This window comes from Amia ocellicauda, chromosome 7 (assembly GCF_036373705.1).
Source record: "Amia ocellicauda isolate fAmiCal2 chromosome 7, fAmiCal2.hap1, whole genome shotgun sequence".
NCBI classification, from domain to species: domain Eukaryota; kingdom Metazoa; phylum Chordata; class Actinopteri; order Amiiformes; family Amiidae; genus Amia; species Amia ocellicauda.
The window spans coordinates 26514787-26539506 of record NC_089856.1 but is presented as its reverse complement, the minus strand read 5'-3'; the positions used below and the strand labels follow the sequence as shown (position 1 = coordinate 26539506).

The 24720-nt window shown below is 38.6% G+C and overlaps 1 protein-coding gene across 2 annotated transcripts in view; it reads right to left on the bottom strand.

Annotated features, from left to right (window-relative positions):
• Positions 1–24720, bottom strand: part of LOC136753088 (phospholipase D1) — a 62035-nt gene that overhangs the window by 3093 nt on the left and 34222 nt on the right. For both annotated transcript variants that reach the window (XM_066708916.1, XM_066708915.1), the window contains exons 11-25: positions 24292–24375; positions 22656–22737; positions 22060–22170; positions 21413–21604; positions 20769–20994; positions 13644–13772; positions 8844–8962; positions 8241–8354; positions 8028–8138; positions 7612–7700; positions 6418–6531; positions 4800–4849; positions 2550–2684; positions 472–625; positions 207–324 (exon numbers count right to left, since the gene is read on the bottom strand). In XM_066708916.1, the coding sequence (XP_066565013.1) occupies positions 207–324; positions 472–625; positions 2550–2684; positions 4800–4849; positions 6418–6531; positions 7612–7700; positions 8028–8138; positions 8241–8354; positions 8844–8962; positions 13644–13772; positions 20769–20994; positions 21413–21604; positions 22060–22170; positions 22656–22737; positions 24292–24375 (1828 nt within the window). The remainder of the gene's footprint in view (positions 1–206; positions 325–471; positions 626–2549; positions 2685–4799; positions 4850–6417; positions 6532–7611; positions 7701–8027; positions 8139–8240; positions 8355–8843; positions 8963–13643; positions 13773–20768; positions 20995–21412; positions 21605–22059; positions 22171–22655; positions 22738–24291; positions 24376–24720) is intronic.

The window sequence follows — 24720 nt, the reverse complement described above, 5'->3', positions numbered from 1 at the left end:
CTGTCTATACAGTGTTAGGAATTAAAGAGCTAATGCTGTGTCATCTGCTGAAGTGATTTAATAATTGGCTATACTTTATTTATTTTACTATTATAAAATGCCAATGGTCAGGGAGGGATGTGTGGTCGAACTAGGCAACGCTCAGTTCCCACTTTGCAAAGGAGCTGGGTTAAGCGTCTTGAGCCAATCAGGCATCTTTGCACTACCTTTTCATAGATGGTTGCGTTCCGAGCAGAAGTCGCCATCCACACATCCTTGTAGAAACGCTCACTGATCGGATCGGTCACATCGATGGTGGGATCCGAAAAGCCCCCCAGAATCAACCTGATACAAAAACAGACACACATCAGCCAAATGAACAATACAAATTTTATTGATTTAAAACATCACATACAGCTCTGGAAACAATTAAGAGACCACTTAACATTGAGTTGTATATTAGACTGAAAGAAGAAACTACACAGGACTCACTTGAAGCATTCCAGTCGCAGTTGCAGGCCAAACTTCCCTGCCTCATATGGCTGTCCATCCATCAGTGAGGGCACAGTCTCTGTATCTTCAATAATAACTGCCACCTCACTGTCACGCTTTCCCAGCATGCTACGATCATTGATGTTTGCCGAGCCTGAAAGGGCAGGAGGGACAAGGGTGAAACAAGTAACATTTGATAATTGCCCTTACAGAAAAAGAGAAGGTCCCTATAGGGGGCAGGCCCAGATTATATTGCTGGCAATAAATGCTATTACATAACCTTTATGAGCTGGTGTATTGCAGTGACAAGTCCATGCCTGCACTGAATGTGACACTGAGTGGTACACCGACTGGTACAGGCTAGTGATTCCCTACAATAAAAGCTTCTCCTCTGTTGTTGGAACACTCCCGTGCAAACAGACAATCAGTACAAAGACACCCAAGTGCAACAGAGTGTTCTTGTTGCCAACATGAATGCGGCAGCAGGGAGGAAGCACACATGGCTGGAGGAGGACATGGCCGAGCCATAGCAGAAACCTAATAAAGTCAACTATTTGCAATTAAAGTAGCTGTTCTAGTAAAGCAGGACTTTATTTTCTGCTAACGATTTGCTTTTTTAGCAGAAGGATAAATCAATAACCTGCAAGGGTTTCACATAAGAGACCTCTTCCGATTTGATTCAGGACACGGGAAATGGATCCTTAAAAACATATGCTCTCCAATTAATTAATATGGGTTAACCTTGTCCTAGACATGCTTGAAGATTCCCCTTAAGTCAGATTTTGTTTTAGTGGTTATAGGCATTGCTTTGCAATTACCCCACACTTTATTTTAAAAGACATTTTGAAGGTTTCATTCAACGATCGGTGGAGCTCATTTATATGACGAAGCCAAGTGCTCTGTAAGAGACTTGTTCATGGTTGTATTCAAGACTACAATTACATCAGCTCAGATGGCACAGCTGGCAATGCCTTATTAGTAACAGAACAACTGCATGCTTATTTGCCACTGTGCAGTGCATTCTGTGGACTGCTTGAAACGCCACGCATCACAAACGGTTTGAAGTATGACAAAGAAATGGCAGGATGCGTTTCCAAGACAACAAAGTAAGCTACTCCTAAATCTGACATCATCTTAAGCTAGATGTAACCATCACCCCTTATAAACTAGGCATGTGTTCTTGTACAAAAAGCACTACACATCCAACAGGAAATGCACCTTCAAAATAAGATTCACACTGCTAGGCATGCATGATTTTTTTGTTATTTTGATCCGTCTGATCACTTTAAAATCATTCCCTAGTATTGTTCTTGCAGTCACCTGTATAAAGAAAAGAGATCGAACAGATGTCAGGCTTAACACATGCTCCTTGGTTGCTGATGTCAACAAAAGTACAGTATGCAAATTGCAAAAGCTAAAGTAAGACATGTACAGTTCATCATCAGAAGGGGGCGCTAAGCAGTGCTATAATTAAGCTATATGAGTGGGGCCCTATCTAATTTATGTTGTTGCAGGCATTGTGGGAATTACAGTTCAAGGCTCCCTGCCCAATGTTTAGGCAGTTGACCTGGGCTGTATGCAGATTTTTACAGCTTTGTTAACCCTACAGGTTATATAATGCAACTCAGTAAGGTCTCTCTTACATAAAGGAGTAGAGTACCTTCGTCAGTGTATGTATCCGATGTCAGCATCTGATACTTTGCTCAGAAACACATTGTTGACCCTTGAGTTCAAACACTCCAATGAAGTCTTCAAAAAGATCAAGTTTAAATTATTGCTAGAGAAAAGCAGATGGGCTCCCCTTGTTAACCTTCAGACCCTAAAATTAGATTCTAAAAACTGATACCTGCATAAACAAGTGAAAAGCCATCGCAAAGCTTCTCTCTCTCTCTCTCTCTCTCTCGCTCGCTCTCAAGCAGTCAATACAAAAATCAGTGGTATAGGAAAAAAAGTAATCTCATGACAAAGAGCAGATAACGAAGCAGTCAACTCTGTGCCGAGAGGACCTGTTTTGCTGCCGGTATCTGAAATTCCCTGGGCGCTCTCCTGTGACTTAGCCAGCCAGCTAGCTCACTCACCGATAATGATAGTGTTGTCGTCGGCGATCAGCATCTTGCTGTGGATGTAGATAAGCTCAGTCACCAGCCTTCCCCCCAGCTCAGCGTGAGTCCTCAGCCCACAGAATGAGATGTAGTTAATCCACTGGTCCCCCACTATATATCCAAAAACACAACAGCCATCAACAAACTGGTTTGGTATCTGCTTGAAACAAAACAGACATTTTCATAGACACTATTCATAGGCTCAGACATATTCTAGGCTAGGCACCATCCAATACTGGTCCGAGAGCCCCAATTCAGCATTTTTGAAAAGTAACCCTTACATTATCTTACATATACAAATATTTCACTTTGATCACTGAAGCAATAATCAGTCAATTAGAGAAAATTGAGAGGGAGAGGAAAAACAACAACAAAAAAAACACCTGAATGCCCTTCAGCTCTCAAGGACCACAGTTCCCTTCATGGAACAATTTAATCATTATAGTACTATCAAGTGTTCCCATCTTTTGTACTTTTAGACATCATTGATTTAACTATAAATCAAAGTGGATCAGAGCTCTCCTGGACCAAGAATAATAAAGATCTTGGACCAGGGCTGGGGAGCACAGTTCTGAATGAATACCTGATGTCTTTCTACTGGGTTTCTACAGCTAGGGATGCTAGAGGACCAGTAGAATTCATTCTAGACAAATGATTTGAATACTATGAAAATGAAAAGAATGAGTGTCATGATGGCTGCTGTAGCTTGAGGAAAAAGAAAAAGTATAAGAAAAAGGTTTATAATATTGAAGGATAACAGTAAGCTTTCCCTCATAGGCTATGAATAGTTTTTTTAAATGTCTCGGAACACTATACAAAGAATGGTGTGGCGAAAGTAAAATGAAGAGGACACCAAAAGCAGGGTGGGGAATATATCTACACCATCTTGTTTTCAGCACATTTCTTCACGGAAAGATAAAGACATAACTCTCATTGCTTTGTAAACACACTCTCAAGATCAATTGCTTGGACATGCAAAATCATAATGTCATATCATATCTTAGCCACTGTAAATCATAAGACGTAATAAAGATGTGATAACAGGCATAGCATTGGATATGTGATGCATTTACAACCGGCTAAAACGGGCAAAATGAAGGAGAATAAACATGAATTGCACCTTCACATTCATCTAGGTAAATGGAAATGTTGGTTGTGCCCGTCTTCCATATTTTTCATATATTTTCAGTGCTACTGTATTTGCATTAGGTTGATCTGCCATTTGTGAGATTGATGCCCAAAGACCGCTAAACAGCTGAAGCATGGAGGATATGAAGTTGTGTTTAGCAGATTCATTATGTGAGGGACTTGGAAAGGGGGTGCAGCACTGAATAGTAAGTACTCTCCTGACTGTATGATTGACTGCAATCATCTTCAGAGCTGTATCACATCAGATTTAATAAAGTGATTGTCTGCATCAATGAAAATCACAAACCAGAGGTGGTCCAGGAGAATCAACTGCAACAGCCATGTCTTTTTCAATGATTGTATTATATTTGTATTATTGTTCTTTTCATATAGATAAATTCAATATGTTCATAAAGTTACATTTAATTGTCTTACAAGACAGTTTCTCAGCAATATATATGATTAGGCAGTTTTACTACATTTTGTTGTGTACATTTACTCTAGTATACCAAGGTAAAACCACAGTATAGGAAAGCTAAATCATGGCAAAGTATGAAGAGGTATCAATAGCAAACCATGACCTAAATGCCATTCAGCAAAGTTACTACACGTAACAAGGCTGATTCATGCTTGCTTCATTTCTAGAGTATGTCTGTCATAGAAATCTGGGCAGTTTAACATTCCATGAAAATGTCACACAGTTCTTTCTTTGCAATGCAAAGCAGATGCATGGTATAGCCATGGGAAAACACCCAAATCACCATGCAAATGATAAACTTTCAATAAGGTAGACAGCAATGAAGCTCAAACAGATAAATGGATATCTCCCATTCCTGCTTCCTCCTATATACAAGACTTCAGCTTGCAATACATGATCTGGATCAAACTGCTATACAGAGGGAGTCTTATTTCCATCCCCATATTAATAAGAAAATGCAGATGAATACTGAATAGCTGGAACACGGCAGGTGGCACATTTATTCTGAAGGAGAATAAAATGAGGAAGGCAATTCACTATCGCATGGAAGAGCATATACCCCTCTGAAATGCATTATTTGCTTTACTTGGATATTTTGCAGGCACTGAAAATGTACTTACTTTCCTTTTTCACCTGGGAAATGATGGAATTCTCCCCCCTTATCATAGTTCTGGAATAAAAGAGATTGATAAATAGTATTGCATTAAGTGAAAGTTATTAATGTGATGTTTAACTTAAAATTACTTAAATAACACCAAAAATACAACTAAAGAAAATGCCTTAGGGCTCAACTGACACTTCTTACAGCAACCTATCCTTATTTTCAACCAAAAATACTACTGTTAAAAAGATTTTGCTGAAATCAAACAATAGCAGGCTGCACAAAGTCCCCATTTCAAGACAAAAATACATTATTTTTTTTTTCAATTTTCATAGCTTATCAGGTTTGCCTTTATCTTTAAGATGTAATTATAAAATAATTCCCTCTGAATGACTGGATTGCAAGGCAACACATTTTCAAACAGCCACTTTCTTGTGTCACACAGACCACAAATCTTGCTGCTCTTGCCTTTATGAAATGTGCTCCTTTCATTCCTTCTAAATACAGTATTAGCACAATTTGATTAAGGTTTTGTTTTGTAGGTATAGCTTCCATATTTCTCAAGTCAAAGCTTCCCAATATACAGTATCTTTTCTGTGCTTAGGTTTCAGCTGTTTTGTAACTAGGTGGTACAAACTAACGAAGGCTCGTATAAGGCATGTATACAAAGCAGAAGGATGGAACATGTCTAATTTGGTTTAAACTACACCTTCCCAATGCTTTTGAGTACTAACAGAACCACTATCAAAACATTTCAGTCCTGTCCCTTTTCTTTGACCTTACATAACAAACCAAAAGATTAAATATTTTAGCCCAATGTAACTGAAGTAAGCTCCAATAGCCGCAACCAATCAGATAGATGTTCAGAATTGCTGCAGCAATTCTAGTTGAATGAGGACCATGTTTGCCTTTAAGGCATCTTTAAGCAAAAGTTAATTCGTACCTGTATTGTCACCTGATACGAGAAAACATTACATTACCACATAGTATAAAGGTTAGACCTAGACTGAATTGGAAAACCGGTTTTAGAGGTTAACAGGTTGATTTTACAATATTTTTTTCAAGATTGCTGCCAAGCGAAAAAAAAAAAAAAAAAAAAAAAAAAAAAAAAAGGATACTAGCTCTATTTTGAGAAAGTGCAAAGTGAGTGACAGTTCTTTGTTTTTTGTACCAGGCACCTCTAAGCTTGTAGTGTTATCAGTGAGAGCTCCAGAGATGGCCTGACAGTGAACTTGGGCTTAAGATTGCACTGTGCTGTTAAGAAGGTAGGCAGCTGAACTGATGAGCAAATTAAATGTTGTTTTCAGAATTGTAATGCTTATCTACTCTAAATTTATACAAGAGTTCTATTGGTTTCTCTCTCAAAAGCAATGCTGCTCGATTGTGATGAACACGGACGCCTTTGTGTGTAAATGATCTAAAGCCTTAAAATAACTTTGTAATGTTTTGAGTAACACAGGATATGAGAACAAAAAAACAAACAAAAGGAACGAAGAGAACTGAATTGTATTGTATTTGTACATGGGTGGGGTGCTAAGTCATCAGATACAAAGTTGATGTGAAAACACTGGTATTCAGGCCAAGTTTCTGCTTGTGCTTTTAAACATTTGGATTGCACAGCTTGGTTGTGGTGTCACCTGAAGTTGAAGTGCATGATGGCTTGGATGGCATTTCCCCCTCCAGTGCTGATGTCTCCTTCGAATCCAGGCAACAGCGGAGTCACCACATATACACGGTACTTCTTGTTTTCCCTGCAATTAAAACAGGAAGTCAATTAAAAAATAGAGTATATCAACATGTCTGGCCAGTTAGAACTGAGGATCTGAGTTTCTAAGTCTAGCACCTCGTCAGTCAAACTTTATTGAATGTGTATTTTCTTCTCCCCTTTGTTACAGGTTGTCATTCCCTTTTCAATCAGCACATTCAAGATCGCCTTTCCAGCAACAGTTATATTTAGTTTGCATTGCTGGCAAAATGAAGGTATGCAAATACCATGTCACCACAGGCAAATTACATTAAAAAGACAGCAACGATAGGCTGCTAACACTTCAGAAAACAGTGGCAGTGTGCAACAGCAGTGACCTAACCCCCAAAAAGCAATCTCACATCAAGCAGTGAAAACAGCTGCTTCCGTCATTCCTGTTTAAATATAGGAAATGTCTTCAGTTCAAAGTCTGCCCACTTGTCAGGGTTTCTGGGCAAGAACTAAAACTGCACATTAAGCCATCTACCACATTTTCATGTATATACAATTTGTGAATATTTACATTTTTGATAATTTTTTTCATAGGCAACAGTTCCTCAAACATTGTAAATTATAAGCCAGCAATGAAGCATAATGAAGTATAATGAACTCACACATGGAGTTGTTTTATTAGCTGGCACTGTGCTTGAAAACAAATATGTACCATATGGATGAATTCATTACTTTGTTAATAAAGTCATTTTTCAGAATTCCTCAACTGCACAACAGTAGTTACAATAACTTTTCTGTTTATAGGACTCCTAGGATGCAAGGATTTAAGCATTTGTAGTTACAGTTTTTTATTTGAGTCAAGCACTGATAAAGATCGGTATCAAGACCAGTACCTACTTCCAGAACAATCTGTAATAGTAATACTGCACACCATGGATTATGAAAAATATATTTGAAATAGATTATAGTAGGCATTACTGAACACAATATATTATAAAAATACATGTACACCTCTGAACCATATTTAAGAGAATACTTCCACTATTGCATACATATATATATGCATCTGTTGTGTTTAGATTAGGACAAGAGAATGGAAAAAGTTACAAATTGAAACAAAAGACAAAACTATTACTTGTAAGCCCTGATGATCCTCTCTGCAATGGTGTCCCCGATCTTGTTGAAAACGTATCTGTTATCAGCACAGCTAATGAAAAACTGGTTCTGAAAGAGCAACAAATACACATTTCTGAACATGGATGGAGGCTAGGATGTCCACTAGTTAAGGTAGTACGAAAGACAAGTTCAAGCCTTGGGTCTACATTGTTCACATTATTGAACCTCCTTCTGCAATGTAATTCAAATGTTCTAGTGTACGTTACTACAGCAGCTGTTGGTCTAAAGTTCTACCTTCTAGGCTCTATGAGTCACTTTGTAAATAAGCATCAGTTAAGTGACTAATTATAAGTACAATTATATTCAAATTAAGTATTTTTGTGCTGTAGTTTTATTTGACCGATTGGTGTTGCCCTGAGGGTCCTGATGGCTTACCTCAATGTAGATGTAGTGCTGGCTTTTCTGTATCGTGTGGACATAGGCATTGTGGATGGACTCTTCATGGTACTTGATCCCAGCAGACCAGTCTGCCGCAGATCTCAAAACCTGGAAGGAAATAAAAGATGTCAATTACAAATGTCTTTTTGTAATCAAGCAGTGAAATGGTGGGAATGCCCCTCTACAACTTAAGCACCGTTATTACTATACCTGTACTTTGGTCTTCACACAATCTGGGACCTGGAAACTCAAATCGTCAGCTGTTGTGTGGGACTTGGGCAAAAGGAACGGGTACGAGAGAGATCTGTATTTTGGCTTCATGATCTGTCAAGGCAGAATCTTATATTATTTAATATGAACATTAACAGCTGGTTTCAAATAATTAGCACTAGCACTTTGACTACCCTAATAAAAAAAAAAACTTTGAATAAACCAAGACTAGGGTTGATCTGAGCTTGTAACTAAAACCAATTGTGTTTTTTTTTACTTTTTATCTCATGGAATTATACAAATCTCAATACATTTACAATACTTTAGACAAGGTTATGTAAATATATCAAAGTGTATTGCCTTCATGGGATCATTTTTTATTTGGGTTAAAAGTTATGGAAATGGCAAATATACACATTTACCTACTGGACTCAACAACAACAAAAAAACTTCAATTATGCCTCCTCTTCATAAGAGAATCCAACTTTCATAACGCATTGTATACTGTAATAAACAAGACTAATTGTCCTTTTTACTAAAGCTATAGGTTTTTTTTTTACAAATTAAAATGACTAAGTTCTAGTTCCACAGTGGTAGTCTTACTTTAGTGAAGTTCCAGCGCTGTATGAAGTGTCTTGCCACATCTCTGGCTGCTTTCCCATGAACCACTGAGGAAATATCATGCCAGGGCATTCTGGGAGTGTCATATCGGTTGATGAAGTCTGTAAAGCCAAGAGAAAGTTAGGCTGGAAAACACAAAGCAACTTCTGTGCCTCACGAGACAATTACATAAGCAAATTGAATGGTCACATTTTCCAAGAAAATATGAGAAAGCCCATTACAACAAACCAGAAAGCTTTAGAAAACCACCTTACCATTAACAAAAAAGCCTTTATTTTGCTTTAGAGCAATGAAATACACTCCCAGTCCTGGAAAGGTGCAGCATTTTCTGCTTTTTATTTAATCTGAGCTCTTAATTACTTAATTGAAGCAATTATTGACATAACTTGTCTAAATTACCACTTGTTTCCTTGTCTTCAGCAGAACTGTGGCTCTCCTGTATCATGAATGAGCATCATTGCTTAAGAGTAGGGCTGCAGCGATTAGTCGATTTATTCGACTAGTAAAATGCATCGACTTCTATTCAGCCGTTGAATAGTCATTTAACTACATTGGCTCTATCTTAACCATTGTTATTAATATCCTTGATCCGAGCCCTTTCACCTAATATCCTTGGCACGTATTCCTAGCTCTGTGTGAGGACAACGGTTTCATTCCAAACAGCAGTAGGTGGCAGTAATGCATCAATTGGTTTGTCATCCACCTGTTTGCACCTTACTGGGAAAATGTCTGAACCTGCACGTCACAGCCAGCCTATAGCACAATACAAAACTCGGGCAAAAGCATCAAAACTATGGAAGTACATTGCTGAAAAAAATTAAGGGAACACTTAACTCACACATCGGATCTCGATGAACGAAATATATTAAACATCAAAATCTTTACTGTACATTGTGTAATTCGTTGAGAACAAAATGATGTGACAACAGTCAATGGAAACCAAAATCACCAACCAATTGAAGGCTGGATTCAAACTCACAAGGAAAATCAAAGTAAACAAATTGAAATCACAGGCTGTTCCAACTTGCATGAATTTCATTACGGCAACTCATAATGTGACTCAGTAGTGTGTATGGCCCCCACATGCCTGTATGCACTACCGACAATGTCTGGGCATGCTCCTGATGAGACGGCGGATGGTGTCCTGGGGGATCTCCTCCCAGACCTGGATCAGGGCATCAGCGAGCTCCTGGACAGTCTGTGGCACTACTTGGCGGTGTCGGATGCACCGATATATAACGTCCCAAAGGTTCTCAGTTGGATTCAGGTCTGGGGAATGTGAGGGCCAGTCAATGGCATCAATGCTTTCGTCATCCAGGAACTGCCTACACACTCTGGCCACATGAGGCCAGGCATTGTCCTGCACCAGGAGGAACCCAGGGCCCACTGCACCAGAGTAAGGTCTGGTGATGGGTCTGAGGATTTCATTCCGGTACCTTACAGCAGTCAGCGTACCGTTGGCTAGCACGTGGAGGTCTGTGCGACCCTCCATGGATATGCCTCCCCAGACCATCACTGACCCACCGCCAAACCGTTCATGCTGGATGATGTTGCAGGCAGCATAACGTTCACCACGGTGTCTCCAGACTTTATCATGTCTGTCACGTGCTCAGTGTGAACCTGCTCTCATCTGCGAAGAGAACAGGGCGCCAATGGCGGACCTGCCAATTCTGCTATTCTTTGGCGAATGCCAATCAAGCTGCACGGTGCTGGGCTGTGAGCACAGGTCCCACTAGAGGATGTCGGGCCCTCATGCCACCCTCATGGAGGCTGTTTCTGACAGTTTGGTCAGAAACATGCACACCAGTAGCCCGCTGGAGGTCATTTTGTAGGGCTCTGGCAGTGCTCCTCCTATTCCTCCTTGCACAAAGGAGCAGATACCAGTCCTGCTGCTGGGTTGATGCCCTTCTACGGCCCTGTCCAGCTCTCCTTCTGTAATGGCCCGTCTCTTGGTATCTCCTACATGCTCTTGACTGCACTGGGAGACACAGCAAACCTTCTTACGACTGCACGTATGGATGTGCCATCCTGGAAGAGCTGGACTACGTGTGCAACCTGAATGGGCTACAGGTACTGCCTCATGCTACCAGTAGTGACAAGGACACTAGCAAAATGCAAAAGTAGAGAATAATCAGTCAGGAAGGATAAAGAGAGAGCAATTGTCTGTGGCCACCACCTCCAAAACCATTCCCTTTTTGGGGGTTGTCTTGCTGTTGCCTCTGCAGTGCACCTGTTGTCACTTTAATTAGCACCAAAACAGGTGAAATTGATTCACAATCGCTAGGCTTCCTAACCGGACAGACTGATATCCCCGAAGTTTAATTGACGTGTTCCCTTAATTTTTTTGAGCAGTGTATTTGTAAGAGAGAAACAATGATAACCGTATGGTGCTTTGTGGACTGTGTGAATCAGAAATAGCTTTCCAAAAGAGCACATCCGACAAGCTTGAGCAACGAATCGCACGCTAAGTTTTTGCAACGTTGCTAGTAATAGCGCAACTGTGATGTTAATTATGAAATTGCGCTAACGAAAGTGTTGCATTTACTGTGCTTGCCTCCGATGTAAGCTTTTCTCTCATGCTAATATATGCAAAAGTCTATATCCAACATTAGACATAGCTAAACATGCACGTAAGCCTGTACCCATCTTGAATCGTGGTGCACATAGATGCAATTTGCCTCATGTAAAGAATAACTTAAATGTGACTTTTGAATACAAGCACACCAGAATTTCCCCAGTTAAAATCAATTGGCTTTCTCGCCAATGCTTGTGCACCGACAGTCGCAGCATTGAACAAATTAATTGATTTAAGCTGGGAAACTCAGGTTTACGTGTGAAGTCATTTTTAAGTTATGCTATAGACATGTGGCATATTGTGCGTACGTACGGCGCAATGGAAGACGCCTGGATTATGTGCGTGTTTCAGGCATGTCAAATTTAACGTAAAATTTTAGATAGACTTTTGAAACGTAGACTCTGGGCGCCATGGAAGACAACAGGACTGATCATTTAACCACTTCAATACCATGATGTACGCACGCACTTCACATGAAAACCCTCAGTACCATGTAGTTTCATGTCATTCCCAAAGCCAGTGATGATCCTGTAGAATGTGAATTGAAAGCCGGGGACCACGATCATGCCATGTTTTTATCCAATCGCATGTTGTGTAGAGCCTCCATGTACCTGTGCACGTCTAGAAGTCTTCCGTCTATTGCAGCAATTCATTCAACTTTTACAAGTATATAAATACAGTTTTATATTATTATTATTGCTTGTTTTATTATTATTAGTTGTAATTGTTTAGTTTAGTTATTTAGTTTTAGCAAGGGCTATACAGTGCTGTGGCGAGATGCGTTCAGAAAACCGTGCAGAATACAGGCAATGAAGCAGCGTTTGCGGCAACCAGATCCATCACAATGCTGCGCAGAGCCCTGTAGCACATTTCTAGATCGTCCTTCCAAGCTTAATGTATTGAACATTTCAAGACATTTCACAGAACAACCCGCTGATGGCACAGGTTTTGATATAGATTTAGTTTTAATTTATAATTACGGTTCATTGTTTATTATAGCGTTTCAGTGTATTATTTTATTCATACGAGTTCCAGTGTATTGTTTAATAATTTTATTTTCATTTTAGTGTATTGTTTTTATTATAAAAATTCATTATTTATTATAAATTATAATATAAAAATGCATTTGCATTGTTTTCTTTGTTCAAACATAAGAAAACAACTTTGTACTCTCTTTACTGAACATGAATATGTAGTACATAGGAACATAAAGGGGTAATGAAAAACAATTTGGTAATTTATTTTGTATTTCATTCATCATACATTTACATTTTAAAGCAATTTCAGGCATTAAATCATTATCATTATTTTCAAAATGTGGTACCTGGGGAAGGTTTTGTTTTTTCATCTGGAGTTGAAGTGGTTAATGTTAAGACTGTACAATGCACTATTAGAGCTCATCTGGATACTGTGTACAGTTCTGGGCTCCACATTTCAAGACAGATATCGCTGCTCTAGAGGCAGTTCAGAGGAGAGCAACCAGACTTATTCAAGGTCTGAAGGGAAAGTCCTACTGAGAGACTGAGGAACTGAACCTTTTCACCCTGGAACAGAGGAGACTACGTGGGGACTTGATTAAAGTCTTCAAAATCATGAAAGGCATCAAGCACATCAAACCAGAGGAGCTTTTCCAGATCAGCAGGGACACATGAAAATTGGGCTTCAAGGCATTCAAAACAGAAAACAGGAGACATTTCTTCACACAGAAAGTTGTTACAATCTGGAACAAACTCCCCAGCGATGTGGTTGAAGCTGAAAATTTGGGAACATTTAAAATCAGACTGGATAGGATCCTTGGATCACTCAGTTGGACACCAAACGAGCACGATGGGTTGAATGGCCTCTTCTCGTTTGCAAACTTTCTTATGTCTCTTATGTAAGTGTATTGTAAAATGTCTCGTCCTCCTCAGGGAAACCCCTGCTGTGAATTTTTTTCAGTAATCAGAGCCCTGTATTTACAGAGTTACAGCGAATTCCAGAATAGGATGCCATGCTGGCACCAGGACCCCATAAGAAATCATTGATAATTTATTGTTGTGATTATTCAAATAATCAATCGTTTAATGTATAGAATAATCGATTATCATAATAAACGATAGCTGCAGCCCTACTTAAGAGCTTACACTAGTGCACTAGATACAATTTATCCACTTTTGGCAACAAAGACACTATTCTTACGTTTTGAAGTATGAAACAATGATGCCTACCATCAAACGGCTTGTCCAACTGGACCCAGTCCTTGAAGACAAAGTTGCAGTAGTCCTTGCCATGCCAGAATCTAGTGTTCCCAATCAGCTCTCCCACTTCAGTCTGCAGGCTCCTGGTTGATCCCAACTCTGAGTGAAGCACCACAGAGGAAAGCAGAACATAAGTGTTAAAACAGCTCTTCTCACTGTAACTTCACACAGAAACCGATAACTTTGTAAGGTGCAAGTCAATGCGTTTTTCTCTGGCTCTGTTTTTTTTTTCTAGATTCAGATATTTCACGAACCCTGGGGTATGATGCGCTTTACTTTCATTTTTGTTCAGTACAATATAAACTGCATGAGAAGGTCAGATTGCTTTTGAACAATTCCTCCTATGTTCTGTCTATCATTCTGAACTGGCCTGGGGACCTGAAGCCTGTTGGATGATCTGAAACCTTTACATAACAGGTGCTAGGAAAAGCATACTGTTTTCCAGTGAAGTGCATGCATGCATAGTGAACAAAATTACACATTCCACACAGTCAAAACTCATCAGTGCAATAGAAGAGCAATAGCAAAGCTGCAGAATGGTTATGGAATGAAATAAGATCTGTGTTAAAAGAGAAAGCATCTCACTAGACGTCTGGGAAAAAATCCAAGGTACGCCAGATTTCCTCAACAGTCACCAAACGTCTGACAACTGTACGAATTGGAATCCAGATCCAAATCACACAGAGCAAAAATCACACCAATATAAAAATGGGCAAAATCTCACAATAAGTTCATATTCCATTATAGAAAAGGAGTAAGAGTAGCTCTTTATTCAATTAACGCCACTTTTTTTTTACCATTTTCATTTTTTTTTCCATTAGTTGTATTTGCTTACCGGTGTGATTTCCTGACTGTCTAGCTTGCATACTGTTAAAAGGTTGTCCTTTCATTGGCACTAGCCTTCATGTTTCCAAGGTGCCATAAACACCTACGATTGTTAATGAAAATAACGGTTTATTGCTCCATGCAGAACAGATGCACACAACCAACAAGCAGAGAGTGAGAGCGCCAAAGGTATTCAGACCACACAGCCACACCTAAGCAATACAAAGCACAGCACATTTCTACAGCATTATTTCAGCAATAATGGCTCAGTGACAGATGAGTGTATACGGGGAGGGAGATCAACAGGACAACTTTTAAAGTCTAAAGTCTATTGATCCGCTGCAATATTTGCCATTTTAACAGCGAAACAAACTCCAACTAATTTCCTAAAAAAACAAGAAAAGTTCAAGTAGTAAATACACCAATATGGTTTCATTTCCCTTGCCCATAATTTCTTGAAGCACACGTTATTTAATTTGTTTCCCAGGATTTTATAAACATTTGGTTGTGAATATAAAGCTTTGAAAAATCACCCTGCATTTGTAGGGTCACCCAGCCCATCAGAACACAGCTATAACTGTTAGTTTATTGACGCACTACAAGAAATAACAAAAGTCGGTTTGTACATATAGCACTAGGTTAGCTGTAAGGGCCCATAAAAAAATATTAACTTGTGTGTGTGGTTATAATAGGTATGAAAAGTTTAAATAATATCCAAAGTAACTGGCAATATGCTGAGCTACAAATCACAAAGCTTTACAATCATAACCATTCTATACATTTATCTCCAAGTATAGTAGAAATAAATAGAGCACAACTATTTGTAATGAGTTAATTACGAAAGCAGCTCACAGTATAGACCATTTGTGCCCTTTAAAATATCTTAATGATTGAAATTACAGGAAAGATTATACGGATGCATTCAAATTCAAGGTGAGCACTTGCAGTACCTAAAACTGACAGGAACCAAACAGCCTAATCTTAAATTAAATTAAGATAAGACTCTGGCTTTTGAAATGCATTTTTAGGATTTCTTTCAAACTCTAGACTTTCACTCTAAACTCTTCAGTTTTAAATGTGATGTGCTGGATATCTACAAATCCTGCATATGATGCAGATTCACAGAAAGTGGGTGGTGAGTTTTCTGAAGAAAATACTAATACAAATTCAAACAAAAAAAAAAAAAAACAAGCACAGGTTTGGCTGTGCGTGATATCCAGTAAAACCCTCTTCAAATTCTCCTTATTCATTTCCCACAGTGCAGTTAAAGATCTAGCTGGTCCAAAGCAATTAAAACTCAGTGACCTTTTACTGGAAGCAGCCCAAGAGCCCTATATGAATACAGAGAAACTATTTTAGTGACTTCTCCCAGTGGCTCTGTTTTGAGGAAAATACAGCTGCATCACTACGTCAACTTGAAGATTCATAGAGGTCTCTGACACTTGGACATTTTGTCACAGTGCAGTGCATTAGAATCTAAAATAACATGGTTTATTTCACTTGCCGTTACGAAAAAGAATGAACAATGAAAATGTGTACACCAAGTATAAAACTAATAATTCGGCACAGTTTTGTTTACTTTTAAGTCCAAGAACACATGTAAAACACTACCTCCTCTCCACTCTCCTTCCTCCAGAGCCCGCTCCTTCTCATCCCTGGCCCCTAAATGGTGGAATGACCTGCCCACCGAAGTCAAAACAGCAGAGTTCTTGACCTCATTCCGGCGCTTACTCAAGACGCATCTTTTCCGACAGTACTTGTAATATTAGTCCTCTATCCCTGCTAGATAGCACTTCACAGTTTTTATTATGCTTCTTGCGTTCTTGATTGTTTTCCTCCTTGCTCCCTTTCCCGTAGCCCTTGACTGTGACCCTACATCTTGACAGCACTTAGCTTTCACCGTCCAGGATGTAGGACCTCACCTACTGTACTTTTGTAAATTGTAAATTGGAATTTGTAAAATGTATTATTCTGAATTGCTATGTTTTATCTAAATGGAATTTGTAATGATTGCCTTGTACTTAACTGTATTTTTGCACTTTTATGTTGTAAGTCGCCCTGGATAAGGGCGTCTGCCAAGAAATAAAAATAATAATAATAAAAAATGATTAGTGCTTGGTTTACTCTTTAGGTCTGTCACTGAAAAACCCCATTCACACTGAAACAATTGCCGGCAACGTGTCTGTGTGAATGTAGCTGGAATATGATTGCCGGCAAATTCACCGTCAAGTCCTTGCGTGTCGACGCAGTGTGTCAGCTAACTGCCTAACCAATCAGAATAAGGGCGCATTTTTGCAACCACAACCCAACAAGATTAAGCCACCTTTGAACAAGAACTTGTGACCGTAACGAGAAATGGACCGGGTTAGAAATGGCGGAGGTTGAAAACAATATAGTCACAGCAATTCTGAGCGTTATTGATGAACCAACATGTTGGTGTATGTAATGCTAACTACTGTCACACGTCAGACTTTATGTACCAATAAATCATACAAAATATATTATCTCTATACAAGCAAACGTGCTACCCCCTCACACTGGGTTAGTTTCAAACGAAACTGGTTCGGTTCATTTGCTTTGAAACAATGTATCAGTGTGCTCGCCATTCACATTTGCTCAGTTCAGTTCGTAACTCGGGTTTGTTTTTGTGATTCACTTCCGTGTTTTCTCAGAACTCCAACCATATTGCAATAATCAAGTGAGCTTGGTTCCTTTTGTATTAATAAAACGCCAGATATTTACATTTTACATGATTAATGCCTATAAGAAATGGCAGCATAATGCATTCAATAACAAATGCATGACTACATTGTATTGTTTACTGTATATTTCCTATACACGTGTATAAATTGTAAATTGCATTATGCTTTGACCTGTACTGTAGTTTTACACTTTGTATTGCTCTTATTTGTAAGTCGCCCTGGATAAGGGTGTCTGCCAATAAATACATTATAATAATAATGACGGTTTTAAAGTTACTACATGTAGTCCAACATATTTGACTACTTCTGATACAACCAAATAATACATGGGTGTGTTCACATTGTGCAGAATGTGCAGAGATCTCAGCAGCAAAGCAATTCATTTTCATAATCGTATGACAACAGTCTGAATAGTGACCGCATCCAACTGTCTATTTAAACACACTGTATGCAGTTATACAGAACACAACAATAGGCTACTATATTTGTGAATATTATAATCAGCGTTGTGATGCCGAATGGTGATTGTTTTGCCTATATAAAAATATACAATTACACAGTAGTGTGACGTCTCCTAAATATCCATTGAGTATTTTACTGCTACTGCCATATCTTTAAACGGGGACATGATCGCACTTGTACAGACACGTTCAGAGTGTCGGTCTGGGTCTGCTCTCTGCTCTGCTCTTCTGTAGCATTTCGTCCCCATGGCCACAGCGCTCTTGTCGGCAGTCTGTTTTCTGTGTGAATGGGTCCTTGCTGGCAATTTTCTGGCATTCTAACCCAGTGTGATGGGGGGCAACAGGAAAAAGCAGGCAAATGTTGCCGGCAATTTGCCAGCATATTGGCTTAACTTTGCTAACTTTGATAATGGCAGAACATCAAAAGCCAAAGCTCACTGATGGCAGTGCTTGTCAAGCTTTTTTTTTGTTCTCCACACCACCTCCAGTACACAAGCCACAGACGGCACCACTCACCATCCTTAGACAGCCCCAATTGTTTGGTTTTACCTTGGATTAAATTCTGCTGACTGCTAGCAGCCTGAGTCACACCTGTAGAGAGTTGGGATGATTTAAACCTGTTTATTGGAGGTAGTCCAACACACAGGGAATAGGTCATCTTCAAAATGCACAGATGTTTCTCTTCAAGTTGAACTAAGAACATTATAGCAAGAACAACTCGGAAGCCAAAGCCCCCAACCTGAGGCTGTTAGCTACAGAATGCTAGAAACCATTAGAGGGTTACAGAGAGCCCTGGCCAGTGCAAATCTTTTAGCTTATGGGCTCACAGATACCTTATAATATTTCCATTTCATGTTTGTGTTGCTTTCCGATTATTTGTCCAAATTATTTTATGATCAGATGGCCTTTAATTTACCTTTATTCTGCCAAGCTTGGAAAAAACATGTCTGTATATAAAAATGGGCTGTTCAGCACAATTCCACAATATGTGAAATCGAGATTAAGAGTATTGCTTCCTTTATTTTGCTTTAAGCATTAGATCTTTAGATTTTTGTGGCTTCTGGTAATTCTGTGTTAAAAGTTGAAGGCATCACTGTGACAGTGCCTGCATCATTACTCAACATTACTCAGTTATGAGTAACAAGTGGATTCAAATGGGTCACACCATGGCCAGTTTTCAGTATTCATATTTTATTGGGAAGATTTCAACTGTATTGCAGATGTGGTGTTAAAAGAATAATGCTCCAAATTATTAACGGTGTCAAAGGCAAGAAAACAAGGTTGATTTTAAAGTTTTTTGCTCCATAACAAAGGTTAAAGAGACAATATACTGTAGATATGAAAACTAAAAGATACTGTCGTGGAATGTGAGCCGGAGCTAGATTTCAATACACAAAATACTTTTAATGGCATCCCTGCAATGTGCGTAGTATTAATTACTGTAACAACGAATTGTGTTTACCAAGATATCTCCTGTATTATTATTATTACTATTATTTTTATTTCTTGGCAGATGCCCTTATCCAGGGCGACTTACAACAAAAGTGCAAAACAAAGTGCAAGAATACTGGGTGTATGGCAGTTGTCTACTGTAAAAATGTCTAGTATTGCTCAGCAACTATATTGGACTTATCCAAATTAATTCCTTTTGGCTCATACAGGGCCTGTGTGTATCTGCCTTTCTTTTTGCGTCTTGAGAAGTTGGTAGCAGACAGAGACACTCAGTTCTCATAACATTTGATTTCCATTGCCTTGACCCTTTGAGAGAATGAGGTAAACATGGCTATATTGATAACAATATTCCTGGCGTTTCCGAGAGTCGTCCACAAGGTTACAGAAGTGGTGCAGTGAAATGTACCAGAGGGTTTGACAGATCTACTCATTAGCTATATTGTTTATTATTCAGTAGCCAGTATAATCTCTTAGCTTTGCATATTAATCAGTATTTAATGCATAGTCATTGATTCTTACAAATAATTCCCATTTAGAGACTTGGTTCACTTTTGAGGTCTTGACCAATAAATAACCGCACCTATTTTGAATCGGGGCTCAGAACCTTCGCCGAGTCCGGGGATCCTACACATCCCCATCAACTTTCTCTATATAATTTTATTACCATTATACAATAAACATCTTATTGATTCACCATGGTCCTATGGATTGCTTACACTACATATACACTCTCAGGTATACAGGTTATATTTCCATGGGAAAATCTAACATTCTGCAACAAGGCTAAACTTGCCTTTATAATAATAAAGTTAATTATACTAACATAATTAAAACTAGGTAATTCCTTGTATGTAAGTCACACACATACACACCTTCACAAAATAAAAAAAATACAAAGAACTGATTCCTGTAGAAGCACTTTACGATTTTAATGATTTATAAACCAGAAGCTTGCTTTTTTCAATTGCAGTGTGGGGAAATGCATATTTAAAACTAATTCAGTGACTAATTTCAATGACCAGGAAAACATTTAAATACCTAGAATTGTGTTCTGCTGTGAGGGAACAGCAGAGAACTTGCAATAACTTATATTCAGTTCTCACACCTTAAAATACACTGATATCTGTGAACAGTTATACTGCAGTGATAAGGGATGAGAATGACTAAAGTCCACATTAAGGGAGATATCAGTAGTATTGCTTGTCATAAATGTTACTGAAGCATAATGGCCTAAGTATAACTAAGAACATTTCAATTATTCTAGCACTTATAGTATAGTACTGTATAAGAAATCACAAAATTGAAGAAAATAACTGGTCCATCAAAATCAGTATTTGATGTGACCACCCTTTCCCTTCAAAACAGCATCAACGCTTCTAGGTACACTTGCACACAGTTTTTGAACGAACTCGGCAGGTAGGTTCTTACTTTACAGCATTTTACACACCTGCCTAAAACTTTTGCAAATCCACATGGTCAGATTGAAATAATTTCCAAATCTTTCTACATTGATTTAAGGATGACCTAATGAACTTGAAATTAATAGACTGAGGTTCTTCAGGAGCAGAATATGACACCCCTCTGCTCTACTCCAGTCTAGTGTAACCTGGATTTGTTCTTTCCCAGGCAATACAAAACACATCTAGATTACTTACTTTCATCCATGCTGTCAACACTGCTGACACTGTCACTGTGTCGCATGGCGTGTTTATGGAGATGCTTGTAGAGGCTGAATCGCGCGTGTTTCCGGGCACGATGGTTTCCACTCAGTTTGGGTACATCCTCAGAGTCAACGGCTGCCGGGCTCCTGCCATTGTTCTGGTGTGGTCCCTTGCCATTGGGATCTGATGCAGTGAGTGGAGCTGCTTCGGCACTGGAAGTCTGGAACAGAAATGAAACAGAACATTGACAAATGCACAACAAACTGTTGTAAATGGCCGACAGAAACCTAATCTACCTTCCTAGAAACTAGACCGTCTTGTTATCAATTATCGGTTACCCTTTCATAGAATCAATTAATGCCAATACACTGTGTACACAGAATATACAAGACCACAGAGGAGATTATCTTCTATATTCAGTGAGAGCATGTGCCTCTAATTTGTCAGATGCAGTAGACGTGCAAAGGCAGAACTAAGATGGGATCTAGGAGTGAGGAGAGACTATTGGCAGACTGTGTAGAGAGTTTAGACGAAGACAGAGGACAATTGTGAAGCTCGATTTGGTTATCTGCTGAGCTGCCTTGCACTGTATGCAAACCCCAGAACGTTTTAGATTTTGAAGTCTCTATGGCTCTTACTTGCTCACTGGTTACCGCCATGGGCCGTGTGACGCTGCCTACGTCTGTTAACCTGTGCTCTCGGTCGTCCCACCTGCCGTAAGCCAGATCGATTCCTCCGACGAAGGCTATTGATTGGTCAACGACAACCAACTTCTCATGGTGAGCCCAGAGGTATACAGTGGAGGAAACATGATCAGGGTGTCTCATCACCTTTAAGCAAGAGGAGAAAGTGGACAGTTAGGTTTGTGTGAGGACGCACCCTGCTAGCAAAATAATGGCGTGACAACACTGCATGCAAATAACACTTCCGATGCGACAAAAGAATGACAGGATGTACTTTAGCACAAAATCTGCAGACTCCAGAGGACGTTTTGAGGAAACATCATTAAATTATTGTGTGATGTGACAAACACACCCATACTTGTGTTTTTGCATGGAATACATGGCCATACCGCTTTTCTGTTTAGTAAATCGAATAACTTTTCGAAAAACAATTTAGATTTCCTTCAAATGTTATAAAAACAGGACAGTCACAAAAATGTAATTTTGCATAATACACCTTTAAGTTTAAATTCCACAAATGGAACAATGAAATGTGAACACAAAATGAATGACAGCGAATTCTATACCACGTGAAGTTCACCAACTTGAAGCACAAAATATACCTTAATATTGGGATGAAGATGCGTTAGTGTCCTCTTGCTGTATCCACTATTAATTCCCAGAGCCAGTTCAACTTCTTTATACAACATCACAAAGATCTTCACTCCTTGTTGCTAAAAACAAATTGATAAGATTAGGTCAATTAGATTGTCACCCATGTATTGATGGGATTCACCTACTCTTGAAATGTGGTATCAGTATGTCATATAACAACTACATATTTGCTCATTTTTATTATTATTTTTTTTATCACCAGTTCAAAACTACTTAATGCTGCCCATTCCTGAGTGCAGTATCATAAGTTCCTTTGTTATTTTTCTTTGTTTTGCATGCTTGCTGTTCAAATGCACCACAATCCTACACAGTCAGTGCTTGTACTGTTGTTTGCTCCACTGTATAACTTATTGAATTATTATATTCTATGTGTTACATCCCCTATACAATTTGTGACCATCACACTAATTAACATTTGACCTTTGTTGCGTGCGAGTCAAACACAGTGTCATCAAAAGGCTTTTTATATGTGAACATGGCTTTCTTCAGACGTTACAACATTAGCACTTTTGTAAAGAACTGTATCTTTGTTTGCAATACTCACTGCTTTGCGCTTCAGTATGCAGTCTAGTCTCCAGTGACTCCCCTCAACCACAGGCCTCTTGAGAAAAATTTCAGGGCTCAACCTGCCAAAATAAATATTCACTGATGCAATAGGCAAAGCTAAGCATGGCCCAGATTATGTTCAGACCAAGCATGCTATTAAAATAAAATAAAAAATCTGAATAACAACTAAAATTCTGAACAAGCAGGGATGATCACACATTAATCTTTAAGCAGAATGGACAATATCTGCAAGAACCCCTTAGTGAAAGTGACTTATCCAGGTTTCTTTGTTAATAATAAAAGAGTGCAGAGAGTTAAGTGTCCTGCTGAGAGGATTTCTATTCAAATTACACTGTGGCTCCAGTGACAGTTGCTCTGTAGTTAAAAATACATTAGATTACATGTGATTTGATGCACCGACCAAGTGTCACTAATTGTACACAGTTTTCATAGACTGTGAATAATGTATTTATTTTTAAATAAAAAATAACCACATTCTTAGACAAATTGTTTTTGTGTCAGAGCACACAAAATAATAGGCACTACTACAAGTGATGTTAATTGCCTTTGAAACTACAACCATGTCCTAGTCACCAACACTAGGCATAGCCCTTGGATTTGCATTGCAGTGAGTTTGTCAGTTTCCCTGCTGAATTCAGTCTGAAGGATTTTCACAGGAGAGGAAGGCAAGGACAGGTGAAGAACTCTTGTTTTGATCCCCAGGTAGACTCTACATTTGTGGCTCATTTAATGTCAGATTTTAAAAACACCACCTGATCATTGTGGCAAATTCTGAGTTAAACTTGATATGAAGCTTTAATATTAAACGAGGGGAACCGGCAAACAGTAGACTTCCCTGACAGAAGCGTTTCTGTTAGAGAGCTTGGAATTTCATTAGATTTTCCACTGAAATTTCCTTCTGGAAGAACTTATGCTGTTCAGTGCCAGCTATTTCCTGGAAACACTGCCAGGACATACAGAGAGGCCTTGTCGTTTCTGCAGCTTTTCTAATTGAAACCTCCAAGCAGGGAATTAATTCAGAAGGGGATTTTGCAGTAAACAAAAGAAAAAAAAAATCAGTGCTCATGCTTGCATTTACAGCAACATCCAAGGTTTCTTCATGATATACCACAACAAATCCTAAACTGACAGATGTGCTTATAACTGTAATGCAGTATACACAGCAGCTTTGGAAAACATTACATCACTCTGCTCAACCTTTCCCAGGAGTTTTGTATTTCCAAAAACTTTTTTTTTAGATGGGTAAAAAAGAAAAAAAATGACTGTAGGAGGAATTTTTACAGACACTGGACAGTTTTCACCAAAAGTACGATTGAAAATTATATTCACTTAGATATTATAATCGCTATTGTTGTGTTTTGTGTAGTAGTAGTAGTAGTAGTAGAATATAAAATTGACAGTCTTTAAAGTTTTGTGAGTTCAATATGGGAAAGAAAAACACAACATTTTGTATGATTCAGTGATTTGGAGACTTATTTCCTGCATACAGATTTTTACATTGTTACTGCTCTGATCTGCAAAATTCAATCTGATCAGTTCATGCACACATACACTTTGCTCCCCATTTTGCAACAGTAAAGAAGATATTTTAACTCCTTTGATTTTATACGTACCACCAATCTGTGATGAAAATTTCTTCTTTAGCTTCCTCCAGAGCATCTGCTACATCATGCATGTATGTTTTTCCATTCACATACCTGGTGCAGAGAGACAGACACAATCTACTTTATAAATATAAACAGACTGACAGTGTGGAGCAATTCAAATTCAACCTGGGGACCAAACAATCATTTACAAGGATGCCAGGCAGCCAATTTAACAACAACAACACAACAGAGCCAGTTAAACTTGTTTTTCATTATCTTTCAAGATCTAGAGACATTCCCTTAACACTCCGAGATGTAAAAACTGCTTTGAAAACCATGTTAATTTAAAAAAACTTTTTTTTTTAAATGTTTATAAAATTTTTCAAAACACTTTTATTGATAAAGAAATTATAAATGTAAATGAATTAGTTTGATATCAATAGTTAAGGATTTGGT